This window comes from Typopeltis vanoorti, chromosome 14 (assembly GCF_054136105.1).
Source record: "Typopeltis vanoorti isolate ZY-2024b chromosome 14, IOZ_Tvanoo_1.0, whole genome shotgun sequence".
Lineage (NCBI taxonomy): Eukaryota > Metazoa > Arthropoda > Arachnida > Uropygi > Thelyphonidae > Typopeltis > Typopeltis vanoorti.
Window position 1 is genome coordinate 10,816,707 of NC_143562.1, and position 22,742 is coordinate 10,839,448.

A 22,742-nucleotide genomic window follows, 5' to 3' on the forward strand; every position below is an offset into this window, starting at 1 on the left:
AGCTAATTTTTGGCGTTTTCGCTTGCTCTACTGTCGTAAATTTTCTACACATGACTTACACACTTCATTTGGAGCCCATGACTTGTCCTGATCTGCAATTGTTACGTCAAAGTATGCAAAGTACACTTTATTAACGAAATCAGTGATATTTGTCCTTTGACTGGGAACAGTAAAGCTGCTACAAATGTAGCAGAAGGAATCTACACTATTGACACAATTTCGAGTAGTAGACATGATGTATTTTCTTCTCTACCGACTAACATACAATTAACAAGACAAAAAAAAAAATCAGCGCACCCAAATTAGTAAAAAACAAGTCTCATATAAAAGTCAGCAAAAATTGTGTTGGACTGTGTTATTATTATTATTACATCACACCTCTAGGTAGTTCAAAGACTCATCGAGGGAGGGGCAACTCTACAACTCTTCGTTTCACTACTCCACCAACCTTCATCATCTAACACTAACGCTATCTACCGCCGACTACTTCCACTAGTACTTTCACAGACAATCACAAACATCCATGCCCACAGCGGGATTCGAACCCGCAGCCTTTTGGCTGGAGAGCGGATACGCTGACCACTCGGCCATGCAAAAGGAAAACCTAACGGCAAAGTTAATCAGATATTCCACAACACATTAACACTCAGAAACACAAATTGAGCATTTCGAGTTCCAGTTTCAAAAATATTGATACTGATTTTGTAAAACCAAGTACCAGCAATGAAAGAAGAGTTATTGCTGCCGAAATAACTAGGGCAATAATAATAATTGACAATTGATTCACAGCAATAATAATAAATCTGGCAACCCTGGTATATAGGGGGAGCGTAAACAAAGCAAAATGGCAGCAGTAATACAAGGTCATTCGTAAGTATTGAAATCCTGCGTATGTTATTCAAAAATTTATCTGCAGGGATATTTTTATAAGTAAAACTTTCTGTGATGAGACATGGAAATCAGAAAGGCATTAATATTTATGCTACACTTCAGACCTACCGTACAGCACATTTAATCCGAATTCATTAAAAAATGGGACTTACTATTACCAATGGCCGTACATTGAGATTTTGGGCATCGATAATTTATTTAACATTGTATATAGCGTTTTCGCATCCATATTTTTATTCTGATTAGCAACCGCGAGGGAAATTATAATACGCAAATTAATTGTTGCCGATAGGAACCTCCACTGATTCATGAGATGTGATGTCCCTTGCCACTACATTTGTTGCGACTTTGACGAGTGACTGCTAGCTTTTGTAAACAGTTGTAATGACGAAGTAAAGATTATCTGCGTAGTCCTTTTTTCATTAACTAACAATCGAGAGAATTCCTGAAGAAAATCGTGCCCTTTTTTGCGCCATAGCATATCCAGTCATCCACAGATTCCATTTGAACGCGAAACGTTGATTTCAGAAGATTGTTCAGTCGCTTTTTTTTTTTTTTATTTGTGTGTATTGTACGTTATGAAAGGTGAAATTTTGTATATAGTAAGTATATACAAATTCATCCAAAACCTTTAGATTTTTCCATTATGCAGGAACCAGCGTCTGTTGGTGCCACAAGTGATGAAAATCATTAATTCATGATATTCATTCTCTGTGTGTGTTGTGTAAATTATGCCCCTGAAGAAGACAGCCTGTTAGTTTTGTACTGAACCAAGTACTAAACTAACAAAAAGCACCAATATGTTAATAAGTTCTATACCTATTATAGTACTGAACCAGCGGGTATAAAATATGATATTATAGTTGATAATCAAATGTGAAATACAAACACTGATGACAACTGAACCATGTTATGTGTTTCAGTCATCATCCATTGTGAAAATTCAATTTCAAACCAACTGCTATTAAATGCTCCTAATGGTTGTTAACAGTATTAATTGCCCCTGTTATCATTAATCTTTAATACTTCTGTTTTATGGAAAAGCTTCCTTCATCTTCATTCCCAGAATCTGTGATCTGGAGTATACAGAGCAAATATGGTTGTAATTTTCTCTTTTTGAAATTTCTGATCTTTGGTTCACCAAATATTATTATTATTATTAACACCTGACCTCCATGGAGTCAACAGACTCATCACAGGAGTTACACACTCTTACTTAGAAAGTTTATCAAACTATCGTTAAACTTCTTCATGTGGACTTATAAATATGGACATATGTTTACATTTACCACACTGTCATGCAATGCATTCCACTCACTTACCAACCACTCTTTTTGTGCAAAGAACCTGCTTCTTACTTCCTTGTAGCCTCCATTGCCTTGTTAGTTTTAACAATACCCTATGGTTGGAAAGACCTGGGTTTGAATCCAGTTTAGGATGTGCAGAAACTTTATCAGGGCTTTGTAGTTGGTGAGTTAGTTGGTCAAGTGCTATGGAGTGCAAACGCCACTTCCACTGAGCTACATAGGCTCTTTCAGTTTTTGGTAACTTATGAAATTAAAGAATTCCCATTTTTCATCATTACTTATCTTAGTCAAATTGATACAGTAAAAAGTGCCCTAGAAGACACAAATGTAAGATCTGATAATGATGTAGTCTTGACAGGTAACAGATTGATATGGAGAAAAATGGTTGATAGAAGCTAGTAATGATGTAAGTTTTTCATGTAGTACTATCATATCCTGTACACCCCTGGAGGGTGCATGTCACAAATTTGATGATGAACTTTATATTTGGTTCTGCAGCACGTTTGTCTTGCACCTTACTAATTATGCAGTTTAATATAAAAGGGCTCTGATTTATATATATATATATATATGTATATTAATCAGAGCGTCTGTAAGCTCATTTGGTTTCAACAGAGCTCTTTAGTTGGAAAGACCTGGGTTTGAATCTCATCTATGATGTGAGGAACCTTTATCGGGGCTTTTCAATCAAAGGTGAGGTAGCCAGCCTCATGGAGACTGATGATTTTGATTGGTGATGGAGGCAGGTGATTTTTATAGGCCAGAGGAAAATTTAAAGCAATGAACTTCCAAAAGGTTTTCACAGCCTGGTTGGACAAGTGGACAGTATCTGTACTTTTCAAAACCAATAGACTGTGGATTTGAATTCTTATGCCATAGACATAGGAAGTTTTTCTTTTGGTTGTAACCAGCGGTGAGCTATAAGGGGCTCATGCGAGCCCCTTATAGCTCACCGCTCTTGTTCTTCTTGTTTAATAATCTTTTAGAACTAGAAAATACCACCGTGGAATGTATACATGCTACTATAATTGCTACTTTAAATTCATATGGATTTTCTGATAACTATATGAAAAATCATTTCATTGCATTTTGTTCTGATGGAGCTAGTGTAATTAAAGAAATAAATCATTTTGAAATATTTATGGATAAATTATATGCTTTTTATCATCAATCACCAAAAAATCAACGAGAATTAAATATGATTGCAAAAGACCTTGGTATCGAAATTTTAAAGATTGGCTGTGTGTTTGGACCACGATAGGTAGCTTGCAGTTTACGAATGGCTTTTGCTTTGTGGAGAAATTACCCAAGCATTTATGCAAACATTTTGCATCGAACGATAAATATAAGGGCTTTTTAAACCGACTTCTCAATTTGGAATTTTTAAAATATCCAGCATTAATGATTGATATGCTACAGGAATTATCATATCTGTCAGAAGCTCTACAAAGTCGCAATATAAGTATTATAAGGACTAAGTTAGGCTTTTTTGCTTAACGATGTGAGCCCTTTGTTAAAATTTCCATAACTCACCACTGGTTGTAACCAAGAAGAATAAATTTACAAAGTAAATTATTTTTATCAGCCTCTTTTGGACTTCTGTGCACAGATCTCGCTTGGTTGTATTGGTAATCAGGAAACATTGGAGAGATTGCAGAAGTGAATAACTTCTGCAATCTCATTATTGCAGAAGTGAATAACTTCTGCAATAATGACCTTTGGAATATTGAGTATGAGGAGAGATTGAGGGAATATGATCTTCAGAGCTTGACAGATAGGAGTAGGAGAAATGATACAATTGAAAGGTATAATTTGGTATGAGGAGCCTATCAAATAGATACAGAGGAATTATTCCATAGAATAATGGGTGAGGCAACAACAAGTGGTCATCCCTGGAAACTGTACAATGGTCATTTGAGCAAGGAAGTGAAAAAGTAGATTTTTTCACTTGTGGAGTGGAATGCAGCGATTGGGTGGTGAGTGCTCGAATATTTAATTTATTCAAGGCAATGAATAAATTCATATTCCCACATCAGATAAGTTAAGCAATGTATGACAGATTCCATGGAAGATTGGAAGTAATGTTAATACTAATTCTAATACTAAATTTACAAAGTAAATTATATTTGACAAATTATATTCTTGTAGAAATTTTTTTACCTTGGGTGTAATATAATGACAATTTCTAACATTAATGGCAATGTTAATTAAACGAAATAAGAATATAATATAAATTATATTCTTATTTAATCCTTTATCCAAGTTAAGCAAACAAAGTTTGCAAAAAAAATACTCAGCCACTGCATACAAGGCTACTTGTATGCAGTGGCTGAGTATTTTTCAAGCCACATCAGACCTCCAGAAAGCAGGATATTTGCACACTCGGTAACAAAAATTATCATCAACATAAGTTGATAAAAAGTTGAATTTTTATTATGATGCGACCTTTCTTGGTTTTTTATAGCTGTTACACAAGGATCCTAAGTTTTGTCTAAGATGCATTTCTGCAAATGGTAACTAATCATTAAATGATTGAATTTCAGGAATAACTTTCCATCGTGTTTATGCAATAATGGGGAGATGCATTCCAATCAAATTCTGAAATATGTGTGCAGGATTCTTGAGATCTAGTGCTCTTGATTTTTAGATAAGTAATTCTTCTAACAGTTGAGGTTTTCACAAAAAAAACTTAGATGTTAGAAGCGGTGGGTGGGGGGATGGTATATGAAAATGAAATACTTGTTAAATATTTGCTGGGTCTGTGCCATTTTATATCGTTGCTCTTCCTAAAATAATTTACTTCCTTTATGAATTAACCTCTCTACAATAACTATATGACTTATAAAATTTTCCTCACTCTAATATCTGTATCACTTCTTACGTGTTCATTCTATAAGGAAAGCAAATTCTTTATCTCTAGTTGATTCCTAATTTTACTCACGTGCTTACCCTGACTGTCATTCCTTGCTAAAAGAAACGAATCCTCTAATTTCTTTCTGGGACCATCTCCTCATCAGATATTGACAAATTTATTTTTTAAAGCTGTGCCAATATTTTCTTAGAATAGAATGGACTCTTATTCAGGGAGACTTTTCCAGGCCTTTGGTGCACATAGGTGAATAAATTTAATGCTTAAACTCATAAATTAAATGCTCTACTGTGGCTAAGTAAATTCTGGTTTGCAGTCGTAACCTCTATAACATGTTATGCCTTTCTTTCAATCCCCCCCCGCTATGGTTCAGATTAATGAGTGGTAGTTTTGGTTCATATCTCAGGCAAAACTCAGGTATAAAAGAAAAAACATATTTATTGGAATCTAAAGACATAATATACACTGAGACCAATATCACTTTCAATTAGTTCAATGACATGCTAAATCAAACTTTTTCAAACTGATTAATACTCTGATACATGAACAATAAATCCTTCTTTTGAGTTAGAGACTTAACACACATAATATACACATTATACACTTCTTATACACATTATACACTACCAAATTTTCTACCTACTATTTTAGTCTTGCAAAATAAACTGGTCACAATCATCTATAATCATTCCTAACAATTTGTCTTATGGATATCAGCCACTGCTAAATAATCACTTAAAGTTCTCAAATACTTTCCATACTTGATTAATACACTACAATGATCTTTCTCTTTTTCAACTGGGTAATTATACAACAAAATCTGTACTTTACCATTTCTTGGGACAGAATCTCCAGGTCTTTTAGTCACAATCATCTATAATCATTCCTAACAATTTGTCTTATGGATATCAGCCACTGCTAAATAATCACTTAAAGTTCTCAAATACTTTCCATACTTGATTAATACACTACAATGATCTTTCTCTTTTTCAACTGGGTAATTATACAACAAAATCTGTACTTTACCATTTCTTGGGGCAGAATCTCCAGGTCTCCCGGTCCGTCTGAACTGTCCTTCTTTGTTTGAACTACCTTTCGATTCTTCCATAAGCCTGCGTCGATGTGGTGGGTCACTATGGTCATCAGATTAAACTATGCTCTGCACCTGGCGTTTTTTTCCTCGTCTATTCTCGATCTGTTTCGGGCCATCCTCGTTTCTAACTTCCAGTTCATAACATACGTTCGTGATAGTATTCTGTCGGAACTTTCAGCGAAGGCAGCATGTGCCGACATCTCACGCTTCAGTACCGGCAGAAATTCAGACATCGAAGGGAAAGGTGCACTCTCCAATATCGAACTATCACCAAGAAACACCATCAGGAACCACCGGTCCACGAGAGAAGTCAAATCATCATACAGCAAAACAGGCAAAAAAAGCCTTGAGAAAGGGGTGCAAACCCTTTTTATTCTCTCTTCACTTTTCCCCTTTTTAGCACCCTCTTACTACTGTCTGCGATCTTTTCCTACCCACTACTTTCTTCGTCCGTGGCAACTTTGGCACATCGTGAGATCATAGCAGCATCTTCTGGGAAACGAATGTGCATCGCTTTCCAAGATTGCCAATGCCTCAGGCCCACCCGTGACCTTTGGACTAATGTTTACATCTAATTTACCCATTCATTGTATACATGATGCATGGTATCACAATTCTACTAAAAGGAGGTAATTCTATTTCTATTTACAGTTAGTACTTTATTTCTTCTGCTTGAGTACAAGTTTTTTCTCTCAGCTGATTTTTCTGACTTGTTAAATCCTGAATGAATTGTTTCTTTAATAAAGTGCTTCATTCAGGATGTAACATACTCCTCTTAAACATGCTCTGAACACTTTCAAATATGGTTAAAATGCATTAAAAATAAAATCATCTTATAACATTAGAAATTGCATAATATATTCTTTCAAAGGTAGTTAGTCTAGTCTAGTCTTGCTGGTCTAGTAATCTTGTCATGTCATGCTAGATTAGTCAGAATTTCAGGCGTGAGTATCAAGAATTCTCATCTTGTCTGACAGATGTTACGCAGCATGACAACATGCACAATATTTGGAAATTTCAAATGCCCTAATATATCAGCTGAACAAAATTATGAATACAGAAATAATTTTAATTATTATTATTAACATCTGACTTCCATATGCATTCCACTTTCACCTACCACTCTCTATGCAAAGAATTTGCTCTTCACTCCTCTGCTCACACCCTCCTTATACAATTTCCAGCAATGGCCTCTAGTTCTACACTCCTCTTCCATTCTATGAAAAATCTCCTCAATGTCAACCTGATAATAACCCCTGACTAGCTTATGTCTCAATCATATCTCCCTACCCCTATTCACGAGGCTTTGCAATTTAGATTCTCTCAATCTGTCCTCATACTCCATGTTCCAAAGACCACTGGCCACATATTCTCTGGACCTTTCTAGCATATCCTCATCATAATGAAAACCTGGCAACCAAATCTGTGCACAATAATCCACATGAGGCCTGATCAGAGCCTTATACGATGGCATCATAACCTCTGTTTCTGCACGTAAGGGTCCTCCCATCGTTGCCATTAATGTTAGAAATACTACGTTTATATTTTTTCTGATAGACAATGTTTAATTATTAGCTGTTTGTACCTATACTATAGCTAAGTGGTTAATTCAGATCTATATCTATCTATCTATCTATCTATATATATATATATATATATATATATATATATATATATATAGCCAGCCTGTTTGTTTAGTGGTTAGCGTATCCGCTCTCCAGCCAAAAGGCTGCAAGTTCGAATCCCGCCGTGGATGTTTGTGATTGTCTGTGAAAACACTAGTGGTGGTAGATGGCATTAGTGTTAGATGATGAAGGTTGGTGGAGTGGTGAGATGAAGAGTTGTAGAGTCGATGCCCTTCCTCGATGAGTCTTTGGACTCCCTGGAGGTGTGATATAATCATAATATAATGATAAATTACTAACTTAATCTTAATTCTACTACAATCAAGGGTTGTACAGGAGAAGTAATATTTCAACACAGTTTCCTGATTAGTTTTCTGTCAGCATATTTTATTTTATTCTTATTTTAAATTTCACTGCTATGTAGTTTTCTGAAATCGGTCCTTATTCTTCTGTGGCAGTTTCACTAAACATGCATCATAGCCAATGTAACTCTGTCACAGTATGTTTGGTGAAAAATGAAATGTTTTGTAACTTAACTTTCTATTGTTGTTTCATTTTGCAGAATGGAGTCCAGTATGAGAGACTCGGAGGATTATATAATAGAAGAAAGACATTTTTGTTAGTATCAAGGTTCATGAAGAAAAGACAAATATGAAGATATAAAAGCACAATTTTTATACAGATATAATTAGCCTATGTCTCACGTTAATCATTGCAATCATGAATTAAAAAACCTTTGCAACATCTTGTATCATGCATATATACTGCTCATTTAGATAAAAAATCAACTCATTTAGATGACTGTAGATATTGCTGAAGCATTCTGTTCAAGATCACAACAGAAACACTCATCAGAAATGTGGCCCTTGCTTGTTCATCATTTCAAAATTAAGAAAATTAATTGGAGGTTTAAGTCATCATTATCAAATTCCTTACATATACCCCTCAAGGGATGTATAGGATATCATGGTAGTACTACATGAAAAAATTACATTGTTACTAACTTCCTGGCAACAATTTTCCTACAAATTAATCTGTTATCTGCCATAATTCCAGTATTATCAGATCTTATATTTCTGTCTTCTAAGGTAGTTTTTACTGTATCAGCCATCATCTTCCTCTGGATCTTTCCTACCATCTGGCAAATAACACTTTCTTTGTTTAACCTTTTCTCTCCCATTCCATTTAAGTTACATACCAGCTGAGCTTAGGTCTGCTAACAGATTCCCGAATGTTAAGCGTGTCAAGTTCTTTTCTAATTTCCTTTTAATATGATACTGCCATTGATGCCATCCATTCACTCCCTACTCTTTCTCAGAATTCTCATATCTGTGGTCTCCAGTCTTTGAACAGTTGTCTTGCATGCATCTACTTTACTGTTTTAATCAATTTCTTTCTTATTTCATATAAATTTATTCACTTGACTTCCTACCATACCTGCTTTGCTAATTCTGTTGCCTCTTTCCATATTTAATGTACCATCTTCGAGAAAAAATTGTGTCTAAATAGCTGAAATGTTTTACTTGTTCTATAAGTTTTCTATTCAGAATGTAGTTGGTGTTTTCAATATTTCTGCCTATTTTTGTCTGTCTTTTTTATTCTAATTTTTATCTCAAATTTATTACAACAGTTATTCAATTTAGTCAGGGAATCCTGCAGACTTGAACTGGATTTATTTAGAAGTATAGCATCATCTGCACAAATTAAAGAGCTGAGATTAACATCTCCAATTTTTATATCAGATTTAATACCAATTTTCTTCATAATGTGATCCATATAGATGATGTATAACAAAGGGGATAATGTACATCCTTGTCTCACACCTGATTTGATATCAAGACTGTTGATATCAAATCAGGCTGATTTACAACTGAAATACATGAGATAATATAATATACATATAATCATATAATACATATATAACATACGTATAATATATATACAAAATATAAATTTATAGGTGTAAATGCCAAATATAGCATTTGGCATTTACGCCTTTTATCTTGATACCTTGCCATATGCTTTTCCAGATCTACAAAACCTAAATACAGATAGTTGTTATATTCCCATGATTTCCCAACTGTTTCTCTTAAAGTGAAAATCTGATCCTGGCAACCTCTATTTAGCCTGAATCCAGCTCTTATTCTTCTCCAATCTTGCCAAGAACACTTAGTAGGAAAATTCCTTTGTAATTCTCACATTGTTTTATTTCCCTTTTTTATAGATGGTCACTGTGAAAGCTGTACTTCAGTCACATTCGGAATTCAATCTTCTGATTAAGACTTTTGAATTATGCAGTGCAGCCACTGTAAAACCTTATACCTTCATATTTGAGCATTTCTGGTCAAATTTCATCTACTCCAGCTGCCTTTCCACATTTCAGGTTTTTGATGACTTTTTATGAGGACTTTTCAATAAGTAATAAGACTAATTTTACTGTCTCTAAACCACTCATCACAATATTAATTTCTGTGGAATAAAGAAATGTTGCTATCTCTATTAACAAAAGAGGTTGATAGATGGCGTATACGGGCTGATGTGCCAGACTAAACGCAAGCTTGTTTCGGCGCAGCTCATAGGTGCAGCAAAATGGAAGCATCCTTGGAACAGCGTATGCAATTAAATTTTGTGTGCATTTGCAAAAATCGGTATCGGACACTTTTAACATGATACGTGAAGCTTTCCACGATGAAGCAATGTCGAGGGCAAGTGTTTTTCGCTGGCATAAAACTTTTAAGGAAGGAAGGCAAAATGTGGAAGATCTTGAACGTGAGGGAAGACCTTCAACGTCCATCACAGGGACAATGATCAACACAGCAGCAATTATCATCAAGGAGGATCACAGAATTACAGTACGCCATCTGAATGTTGTCCTGAATATTTCTGTGGGAAGTGTTCGCTCAATCATGGCTGAACATTTGGGACTGAAACCTGTTTGCGCCCAATGGATTCCCAAACTCTTGACACTGGAGCAAATGCAGCATCGAGTGGATGTGTGCACAGAATGGAAAGAAAGCCTGGAACAAGAAGGCGACAACTTCTTAAAACACAGCAGATGAAGCTTGGTTGTATCACTATGACCCTACAATGAAACAACAAAGCAGTGAATGGAAGCATCCGTCTTCGCCTATCCCCAAGAAAGCAAAAACTGTAAAATCGGCTGGTAAAGTTATGACCATAATGTTTTTTGACTACGAAGGCATTGTTTACCAACACGCTGTAGAAGCCGGGAATACTGTAAACGGCTCATACTATGCGGATGTTTTATGGTGAAATGCACTTCAAATGGAAGCTTCCATTGCTGAAGAATAGCTTCTTATTGCACCATGATAATGCAAGGCCACATATTGCTGGTGGTGTAGTGGACGTTTTGCAGAACAACAACATAGATATCCTACCACACCCTCCATACAGTCCTGATCTCACACCATGCAATTTCTGGCTGTTTCCTCAGCTCAAGAAACCACTAAGAGGCTGCCATTTCGAAAGCAACAAAGCATGTGTAAAAGCTGTGGAGGCGGTTTTGAAAGAACTCTTAAAAAACGGACTTTCACATGTGTTTAAGAAGTGGACGCAACGTTGGGACAAATGCATCGCGTCTCACGGTAGTTACTTCAGAAAAGACCATGTAAATGATGACGATTAAAGGTAATCTGTTTTCTGTATAAATATAGTCTTATAACTTATTGAACAGCCTCCGTACTTCAATTATTGATATGTATTCCTGATTGCATTCCTGTATGTCACTGTTTCATTTAGTAATCTTCAGAGTAATTACTTCAGACATCTAGAATATCTTTATCTTCAGTTTTCATATCTAGGTTTAAGTCTGGAAATATTAATGTACTTAAGACTTGGATGTCTAACAGGCTGCCTGAGGTATTCTTACCGCATTTTTACATTGATAAATCAAGTTGAAACACTTTTTTTTTTTGACTGAGATGAGTGCATGATTGAGGTAGAATGTTTTTCTGCCTTAATTATGCACTCATCTCACTCTCACTACTTAAAGGAGAATGAACAGCTGTCATTGCACATCATGATGTTGGCAGAATATTAGAACCATAACCAGTCTGTAGTTTTGAGAAAAGTGTTTATTACATACTGCATCTGAACATGCTGTACAAAATGCATCTTGCAACTACTGTATTTAAGCAGAATCTTAAATCAGTTCTTTTTGTCACTCATTTGGCATGTCAATAGTGTTCATAACTTTTATTCTTTTTTTAACCTCCCCAGAACTCTTGACACCATTATAATAACTTAAATAGTAACACAACCGAATTCATACAAAATAAAATTTTTTCCCCTCCATGAACCATGAGAAATGAACTACAAGATGATGATCAGGAAAGGATTTGTTGTGGTGATCATAAAGTCATGCAACTGAAAGGTTGAATTTGTACCAACTGGTTTCAAATTGTTATAATCATTCCTTATGCCACTAGATGTCACCCTCACATCACAAATATCGGAGATGCCAAGTTCACCGTGACATGTATAGGTTGTTCTCAGTGTAGCTTTGTTCATTGTGGAAGTAAAATGTCTTTTCCCAGCCACAATGAGTTTTCATTTTGGAAAGTTATATCACTAATTGTTCTTACACACCTGTTGCCAAGGGATTTACTGAGAAATATCCAGGTACAGCAGTCCCTCAAAAGTCAACCATAATGAGAATAGTGCAGTGTTTTTGGGAAACTGTATCTATTGCAGATAGGAATCGCTCTGGAAGACCATCTATTTTGAATGATGATAAAATTGATGAGGTAAAGAGAGCACTGCAGCAATCCCTAACAAAAAAGCCTCAAGAAACTTGTCATGCAATCATCAATGTCATACAGTAGTGCTCAGAAAGCTGCGAGATCATTACATCATTCATATTGTGTGCACTCAGTCCATGAACTGAAGGACCCTGATAAAGGCAAATGAATAATCTTCTGCAGATGATTATGCTCGTTCATTTAAAAACATGGTATAGAGATGCTTGATATAGTTTTCTTGAGTGACTAGGCCTAATTTCACCTCAGTGGATATGCGAATAGTCAAAACAGTAGGATTTGGCTATGTAAAAATCCACATCACACAATTGTATAGTGGGACCCATTTTCTTTGAAATGTCGGCGAATAGTTCCATTTACCAAGACATCATCATCATACAGTTTGTGGCATTCCTTGATGTCAGTAAACACCATTGTTGGTTCCAGTAAGACAGTGCCACATGTCAAATAGTACTGTACATTTTTTAAGAATTTTTCAGTGACTGCCTCATCTCGAAAGAATTGTGACCTCCAAGTCACCAGATTTATCACCACCAGATTTTTTCCTTTGGCGGTATCTCAAAGGTGTTGTTTATTGGAATAATCTCACACACTGGATGAACTAAAAAATGAACATTTCAACAGCGATTGAAAACATTAGTGTGCAGGTGCCTCCTGTTTGATGCCTCCTTCACAAGGAGGCATCAAACCTGGTAAAAAGAATGTAAGTTTGCATTCATATTCATGAAGGAGATGGGCGCTTTCAATATACGTTATAATGAGGTTCCTATTCTTCTTTTGTTATAAAGGTCCGATTATAAGCTGTATTTGTAGCTGTTTCAATTTTTATATACTTGCAATTAACCTCAAAACAAATGTGTTATTTCTGGTTGAGTGACCACAATCACTTTGTAGTCTTCTTCTTTTCAGCCATTTTCTGTCCACTTCTAGATGAAGGCCTCTTTCAGCTCCTTCCACCTTTCTCTGTTCTTGGCAGTGGTTGACCAGTTAGTAGTATTCAACACTAAACATGAAGACCAACAGTATCAAGTGCAGTGGACATATTTCAAAATAGAAATATTGAACAGTGAGACTTATTTGCATCTGTGGTCCAACAGAAGGTTCTAGTATTCAAAGTAAAGAAATTTTTCAGCTAATTAAAAAGTGTATCTGATATAAACAAAAGAAATGTTGGTTCTTGTTAGAGAAACCTAAACAGTAGAGTGAGAAATGAATACCAAATGTATGGAAATATGAGAAAATTTAGAGAAAAAAGCAACACTAATAATAATAGTACATTATAGATTTCTGTTCAAGATATGGATTAATCATGACTAACCCTATGACTTAACATAAAGAGGTGTCAGAAGTTCACATGGCAATCAAATGGAGAGAATTTCACAAGAAATAGTCTTATGACTGTTATTGTTGGTAGTGCTATCCTCACTGATACAAATAATTCAAAAACAATATTAGTTGAGCAGCCTTTCACAGGTGAATTGTGTAGATGCATATATAGACATACAGTATTATTGAAGAAGAAAATGAAAGTTTGCTGAATAGATTAATTCAGCAGTGAGACATGCTGTGAAGTTATCTGCAAGGATAGAAAAATCAGACCTTAGAAGTATTCGACTCAAAAAGCTAAAAGACACTCCTGCAAAAGAAGAATATTGAGAGTGGCCAGTAAATCATCAAATGTCATGAGAAAATACATAGAAAAATTATGGAAAGACTATAAAATATAAATATCATGCAGGGGGACAAATGTTCTGAAGGTTACTGAAAAAGTGTATACAAGAAAAAAATAGTGAGCAAAGAAAGACAGCTGGGGTAGAAGATATTTGACCAGAAATGCTGAAATATGAAATTATTTTTCCTTTGCTTTTTTCTCCGTAGCAAAAAATAAAATAAAATAAACCAATGTGATAATTATAGAGGACTTTACATTCTGAATGTTTCAGATAAAATTTGTGCAAACATATCTGAGAAGAGGTTAAGAAAAATTGTGGAAGTAAAACTTTAGAAAGAACAAACTAAGTTCAGGCCAGCCCAAATTGTAAGGGGGAGAGATCAGATGTTTACTTTAAGACAACCAGTTAAGAAATTGTAGGATATAATTGATCTATATTTTTAAATTTTGCAAATATGGAAAATCTATATGATAGGTGCCAGGAGAAAAGATATCCAAGCCGCTACAGTTATATACATTATTGCAAAATTATGAAATCGCTACCATACTGGAGTAATAACTTTAAAATAAATTAAACTAATTACCATATTTTGACCTTCATAATAAAGTCATCCTGTGAAGTATGCGCTTAAAAAAAAACAAGTCCTGTTTTTTTAAGCATAAACTAGAGATCAATTTCAGTCATATTATCTAATGGATAAAAAATTGTTAAAAATGTTGGTTTAAAGTGAGTAGCATTAGTAGTTGCCTAATTGTATGAAAATAAGAAATCAGATTATTCCTGTTTAGTGCCTGCAGTCCTAAAATTGGAGGTTGCTGGGAACTAGAAGTCCCCTAATTGTTTTTGACCCATTTGGCTTAAAAACAGAAGTGAATCAAATGTGGGCCATCCATATTCTTGAGATTTTTAGGCCATCATTACTAGGGCTCCAGAAATCCACTCACCACAGGCGAGTTATGAGAGACAAGTGGCGAGTGAATTTTCAGTCATGTATTGTATTACCTTGTATGTACATTGCACTGTATTTTTTATCATGGACTGCAAAACACATTTTTAAGAAAGAAAGTTTCCAGAACACTAAACTCACAGTATACAAGACTGCCCAAGCCAATATTAAGTTGTATATTATTATTATTGTTATTACATTGTGACAGCTCCAAGGACTCATAATGGGAGGGCACTCTGCTAAATACATCTTGCTGTCTCTCCTACCAATTAATTTTCCAATTATAACACAATGATATACTACTACCATCAATGCCATGTACCACCCACCACCAACAACTGTATTTTTTGTCTGTAAATTGCATATGCTCTCATAGCCGATTTGCCTGTACATGAAATGAAAAACCTGAGTTTCTGGGAGGAAAAAAAACCTGCTATCTCTTTATGAGATTAACTAACTCACCTTCAATTGAAAAAGCCAATATAAAGATTCCTCTCGTCGAATGCAGGTCTTTTCCAACTGAAGGGCATAATGTTTCTCTATTCTTCCAGTTGCACAGAACCATTTATTGAGAATTAGGTTAGAAAACACCACAGGGAGGATTTCTAAAAGCTAACAGGTGGCATCAGTAGTAAAACCATATCAAAAATCAAGATATTAGAAAGGAACTTGAGTAAAACTATTATCACATGTGCCTTCACAGACTCATTGTAGGAAGACACTCTTCACACCAATCCATCCTCTACATAATCTTTCATCTGCACACTATGCCATTTACAACATAGTGTTGTATGGTCACTTAAGCAGAATGGAAGAGGAAAGGTCAGCAAAGTAAGTGTTTGATAACAGAAAAATAAGACCAAGATCTAGGTGGATTGATGTAGTCATCAGTGTCTTAGAAGACTAAAATGTAAGATCTCACAATTTTGGAGACTTGACAAATAACTGATTAATTTGGAAGAAATTTGTTGCCAAGAATAAACTATTATAATCTCCTGTATATCCCTTGAGGATATATACCAAGAATCAGTAATTGTGATGTGTATGTAAAATATATTGACGTATCTGTTCTATGTTCTTTATCTTTGACTAATGACATAATTTATTGTGAAAATATTGTAATTGTGTAAACATTGAACTAATGTATTTTTTTTCCCTTTCTCTCTCTCTATCAGATCATTTATTTGTTCAAGCCAAGTGAATTCTATACAGTTATTTTCCAGCTTAGTGCAGAACATTATATGGGAACTCTGAGAGTTAGTGTTTGCATTATTATATGATAGTTAAATAATATGAAGGAATGTGTAGTGGAAGAAATAATTATGAATTCAATCTCAAGCTCCAGGAGTATGAAAGAATGCATAGTTTATTCAATTCATGAAGCACAGTTTATGTCTGAAATGTCTTCTAAGCCAGATAGAGGTTTGGAATCTCTGAAGCAGTGCACATTACCTTCTGTTGTTGAAGCTGTACCTGTTATCTCTGAAATTTCTGATAATTCACAAGACATTACTAATGAAGTTGGAAATGAAACTCCTGATGAGAAACTTGTTGTTTCTGAGTCACATGGTAAAGCATTTTCAGAATCAGAAAATCTTCAAACACATAGGAGAATTCGCACAAAGGAGAAACCATTTATCTGTGAAACTTGTGATAAATCATTTTCACGATATTCAAATCTTAAAATACACAAAAGAGTTCATACTAATGAGAAACCTTTTTCTTGTGAAACCTGTGGTAAATCATTTTCACAATTAGGGACTCTTAAAACACATGCAAGAGTTCACACTAATGAGAAACCTTATTCGTGTGAAATATGTGGAAAATCATTTTCTCACCCGGGGAGTCTTAAAACACATGCACGAGTTCACACTAATGAGAAACCTTTCGTCTGTAAAATTTGTAGTAAATCATTTTCATATTTGAGCAATATTACATTGCATATGAGAGTTCATACTAAGGAAAAGCCACATGTATGTGAAACGTGTGGTAAAACATTTTCACATGTTGGAAATCTTAAAATACATAAAACAGTTCACACCCAAGAGAAGCTTCATTTGTGTGAAACATGTGGCAAATCATTTACCACCTGCTATAAACTTGAAAGACACACACGAGTTCACAATAATGACAAGCCTTTTCTCTGTGAAACTTGTGGAAAATCATTTGTGTCATCTGACAAACTTAAAATACACACACTTGTTCACAATAATGAGAAACCATTTTTATGTGAAACTTGTGGGAAATCGTTTTCTCAATTTTCAAATCTCAAAACACACAGAGGTGTTCATAGTAGTAATAAATCTACTTTGGTCTCTCAGACATTGGGTAAATAATTTCAGTAATGTTTCTCTTAAAGGATGCAAGAAATTATATTATTGAATGACTTTTACTTGTAATTCATTTTGAAGCAAAACCACTTATATATGCTGTACTGCCTTTCTTTTCAAAGGAAATTAAGAATGAAAACCTGTATTACACATTAGTACTATGGATAAGGTAACTAGGAGCCCTACTGTAGAGACCAAATGTTGTTTTGAAGTCACTTCAAACTTTGAATAAGCAAGGGTGGCTGTCTCATACTAGGTGGTGCAGTCAGCTACCACCTAAAGACAAACCACTGTCTCATTGGGATTTGAACTCACAGCCTGTTGGTTGGGAAATGAAGATACCATCCACTCTGTTGACCATTTTACATTCTTCACAAATGAAGAATTTATAGAGTCAGATTAAAGTTATTAGCACCCATAGTTATTGTTTTAGATGCATATTGTACAGCTATGTTACTCAAAATATAGTTAATATAATTTAGGAAATCATATCTTGAACTACCCATTATAATCTTTATTTGTCACTTTGGAACAGCAGTTATGGCTGGAATAATGAGAATTATTCACCTGTTTGCAGAGAGAACAAATGGGAAGTAGTTTATATGAACAAAGCAATGAGAGAGAGAGAGAGATCAGTGAATGAAAAGTATATTAGACTGAGATAATATAGTATAATAAAGAAATCTTTTGAAAAGAAGAAATAAAAAATGATTATTAAACAAACACTTAAAGAAATATAGCAATTAGAAAAATGCAACTTAAGTTAATAACATGATTTACAATTCCTGTTTTTCCTCTAAGTTATACAACAGTGATATGAAGTGGTTTTTTTTTTTTTTTTTTGCATGAAAAATATTGATATGTAGATAGACAGACCTCTAGGAAGAGTACTTTTTTAAATAAATTTTCTTAGACAATGGAATGAAAAGAATGAACATACATAAAACATTAAAGCAAGTTATTACTAAAATTAATTTTTTTTTTATAATAGGGAAAAAAAATCTACTTGTACTCCAACCATTGAATACTAACAGAAAAAAAAATGCTCTTATGTCTTGTCAAAACCGGTTATCTTCACACACTACACCACACTATGTGTATCTACAAAAAAAAAAAAAAAAACAGCCTGAATTTCACATTGGAATCTCCAATATGATATAATGATTCACTTGATAAAGAAATTAGATTCCTGTAGAATTTGGTTTTGAATGGAAAGTAATTATTACCACTACCTTTATATTCAAATTAAAAATTAATTTCAAAATCAACAGACATACAAAACTAACTATTCTTTGACATCAAAATTCAATCCATTTCAGATTGTAGAAATGGAATTTGTTATCAATGAATATATTTTATTTTCTGAAACATGCTGAATTGATACATGACCTTATATCTTATCAAGGTCTTCCATACTATACGGTAAACAAATGGTCTACCATCTACCAATTTACAATCATTCATTGTATGTCATGGTGGATGGTTTCCATTCTTCAGGTTTCTTCACTCATGCCAAAATACCAAGGAATCTGTACTTTTGCCAATGCTCCTCTTCATAAATGACCTTTTGTTACTGACTTCAAATCCTATCCACAGGTTTGCCAATGAGTATCCACCATTCCTGTTTTATATTCGACAGACATGCAATGCTCTGTATTCATAATCAGTGCCTTAAACACTCATCTCCTTGCTTTATTTCAGTGGGATCAGAACCATGTTATTGACTTCAATGCCACCAAAACATAATTCTTCTTTCATTTTAGACAAATTATGGCCTCTACAACTGTGTTAGAAATAATTTTAATTTCCCAACATTTCAACCTTCATATTAAGGTCATCATCTGGAGTATATAAGAGAATGGTCTGAAAGGTTCTCGGCCTTGACCATAGATGGCAACACTATCAGAACATTTTTTTTTTTCTAAGTTGGTACATCTGTCATAAGCATTCATGTGAACTTGCAAGTCATTCTATCAAGTAGTTTGTTTTATACAGCTGTCTGAAGTAAAAGTGTTGTCTGTATCCCTTGAAATGGATAAAAATTGATCATGCAGTTATAAAATTCTTTGTAAAAGCAGGTTTAATGCTGAAAGAAATTCATTCGAATTTCATAAAAGTTTATGGGCACTCTTCTCCTTCATGTTTGACAATTAAGAAATGGACTGCCAAGTTTAAATGTGTCCATACCAACCTTGAAGATGATCCATGTGAAGGAAGTCCAAAAAGTGTAACAATACCAGAAATCATTGCTCAAGTGCACAATATGGTATTGGATGACTGGCGTGTCAAAGTATGTGAAATTGCTGAGACTATAGGCATTTCAAAAGAACTTGTAGGACATATTTTGCATGAAGAATTGCAAATGAAAAAGCTTTTCGCAAGATGTGTGCCACTCTTGGCTCTTGTTCACATCAGATCAAAATTGCACTCGCATGAAAATCTCTGAACAGTGCTTGGAGCATTTTAACAAGAATAAAATGGATTTTGTGTGTCAATTTATTACCATTGATGAGACTTGGATTCATCATTACACACCAGAATCCAAACAGCAGTCAAAACAGTGAACAGAAGCCAGTTGTTCAGCGCCAAAAAAGACAAAGTCGGTTCCATCATCAGGAAAGGTCATGGCATCGGTGTTTTGGGATGCTAAAGGCATTTTGTTTATCTTAAAAAGGATAAAACAATAACTGGGGAATGTTATTCCAATTTTTTAACTAGACTAGATGAAAAAATTTGTGAGAAAAGACCTGGTTTGCAGAAGAAAAAAATTATCTTTTATCAAGACAATGCACCTGCCCACAAAGGCATTTTGGCAATGGGAAAATGAAGTGACCAGCACTATGAATTGTTGGAACATCCACCGTGTTCCCCAGATTTGGCTCCCTCTGACTTCTTTCTCTTTCCAAAACTGAAACTTTTCCTCACTGGTCATCGTTTTTCTTCGAATCAAGAGGTAATTGTAGCTGTAGAGGGGTATCTTGCAGATCTTACTGAGAACCACTACAGGGACGGGATAATGGTGCTGGAGCATCGCTGGAATAAATGTATTAGTCTTAACTATGCTACTAGCCAAGACATCAAGGTTATCATGGATGCGAAGTGCATATTAAAATTGTTATACCATTGATATTACATTGAAATACATGATGGATACAAAACGTATGAGGATGTGTATTTGATCCATAATGACTGGTAAGGTGATGAACTGAGATTATGTTGAAAAATAAAAATAATTTTGAAATTATAAATTCGTTTTTTCATTGTTAGGCTGGAAACTTTTCAGAACAAACACCCTTGTGTGTGTGTATATAGATATAGATATATATATATGCGTATATATATATATATACAGAGACAAGCTATATTACATTTGATCAATGGAATAAATGAAATAGAATAAAATAACTACATCAAAGCTACGTTCTTTTGAAGACATCATCAGGGAATTTGTTTTTCCCTATAGATTATCTTATTACAGCAAAAATGATGTCCTAATTTAGCATGGGAATTGTTATATTAGATTTAAGATCCTGGATTACCTATATTCCTATTTACAATTAACTCTTAGGGAGAAAGGTTATGTGGGTAGAATATGTGCTTTCCAATTCTTGGGATTTTTACATCATTATTGTTAAGATTAGGGTGATTGATAAGAATTTCACAGGCCTCATTAAATTTACATTCATACCATGTTTTGATGTGATGTAAACAACAGGGGCTTTTCCATTCAGTTCTATGTCAAGTATTCAGGGCAGGCCAGCTTCAACATAGTTATTAAATTTAATGTGCAATTTATATTTCTTTTGTCTGATAGGAATTATGTGTCCTGTTTCTCCTATATTGAGCAAATTACAGGTGCAGTGAATATGGTATATTCCAGGGTGGGCCTGCAGAGGAAGTGGATCCTTGAATGATTTGAGTGTTTTTTTTTTTTTTTTTAATTTTGCAGAAGGTTTAGAGGTGGCTTTAAGGTTGTATTTCTGTAGTATTCTGTTTATTTTATATGATAACCCTTTAATGTATGGAATGGTTACAGTTTTATTGTAGTTTAGTTTATTTTTGTTTTTAAGTCAGGTCTTGTGAAAAAATTTTGTTGATAGTATTTTAGGAAGGTATTGTTGATAAGTTTTAATTAATCTTTAAGTGCTTGTTCTTTGGAGCAGATCTTTAAAACCCTAGTTTATAGTGTATTAATGACACCTAGTTTTTGTGTTGGGTGGTGGTAGGAGTTTATGTGTATATATTAGCCAGTATGTGTAGGTTTCTGGTAAACAGTGAAGGAAAGACTGCCAGAAGGAAGACAAGTGTATCTAGAAATGGGAGTGTGTTCTGCTTTTCAATCTCAATTATGAATTGTATGAGTTCTTGTTCTTTGTTTAGGTGGCTGAGGAAAGTGTCCAATGTTAAATAGAATATGGCTTTGATGTAGTTATTTTATTTCATTTATTTTAATTCAATTTAATCTAATTTTTTACTAGAGGTCAGCAGAATAACTGTAGATCAAAGCATTGTCTCTGTATGATGACCTTAATATGAAGGTTGAAACATTGGGAAATTAATATTATTCTTTCTAATACGCTATTGTAGAGTCTGTAATTTGTCTAAAATGAATGCCTATCACCGTGTGATAATTCTACCTTATTTCATGCCTTGCTTCCACTCTGAACATTCAATAGTATACTAAGATTTTTTCCACACGGCAATTTGGGATTTAGCCGACCAAATTGTATTATTATTGGTTAAACCAAAATAAAAAATGATGGTACAACATGACAAAATTTCATGCCGGCTGGGGCGTCGCCCGGTTAAACAAGGCCCCCGTTGTTTTCTCCAGGGAACCAGGGCGAACAGCGAAAAGTCAGCTACTGGAACAAATCTGAAAACAAACCCCAACTCAACATCACCAGAGTTAAAGATCGGTACTATCAACGTAAGAAGCCTGAATAGCAAAGAAATGGAGCTAGCTGAGGAATTAGATAAGTACCAGATCGACATAATAGGGGTGACTGAAACAAAAAAGACCAAAACTGGTGAGATCTTTCTGAGCAATAAATACAAAATGTTATATTCAGGCAATGACAATCAAGGAAAAGAAGGGGTAGCCATAGTATTCAACACAAAATACAAGGCTAATCTTCTTGAATGGCAGTCAGTCTCAAGTAGAGTAATGTGGGCAAATATGAGAATGGGGAACTGGACAATGAGACTTATTGGTGCCTATGGTCCCACA

The 22,742-nt window shown here is 34.6% G+C and overlaps 1 protein-coding gene across 1 annotated transcript in view; it reads left to right on the top strand.

Moving 5' to 3' along the window:
* The first annotated feature begins 828 nt into the window (after positions 1-828).
* The window catches only part of LOC150099207 (uncharacterized), a 51,128-nt gene continuing 29,214 nt past the window's right edge, over positions 829-22,742 (top strand). Inside the window, exons 1-2 of the mRNA XM_090404282.1 lie at positions 829-870; positions 16,358-17,510. Coding sequence (XP_090260408.1) covers positions 16,475-17,510 — 1,036 coding nt within the window. The 5' untranslated portion in view covers positions 829-870; positions 16,358-16,474. The remainder of the gene's footprint in view (positions 871-16,357; positions 17,511-22,742) is intronic.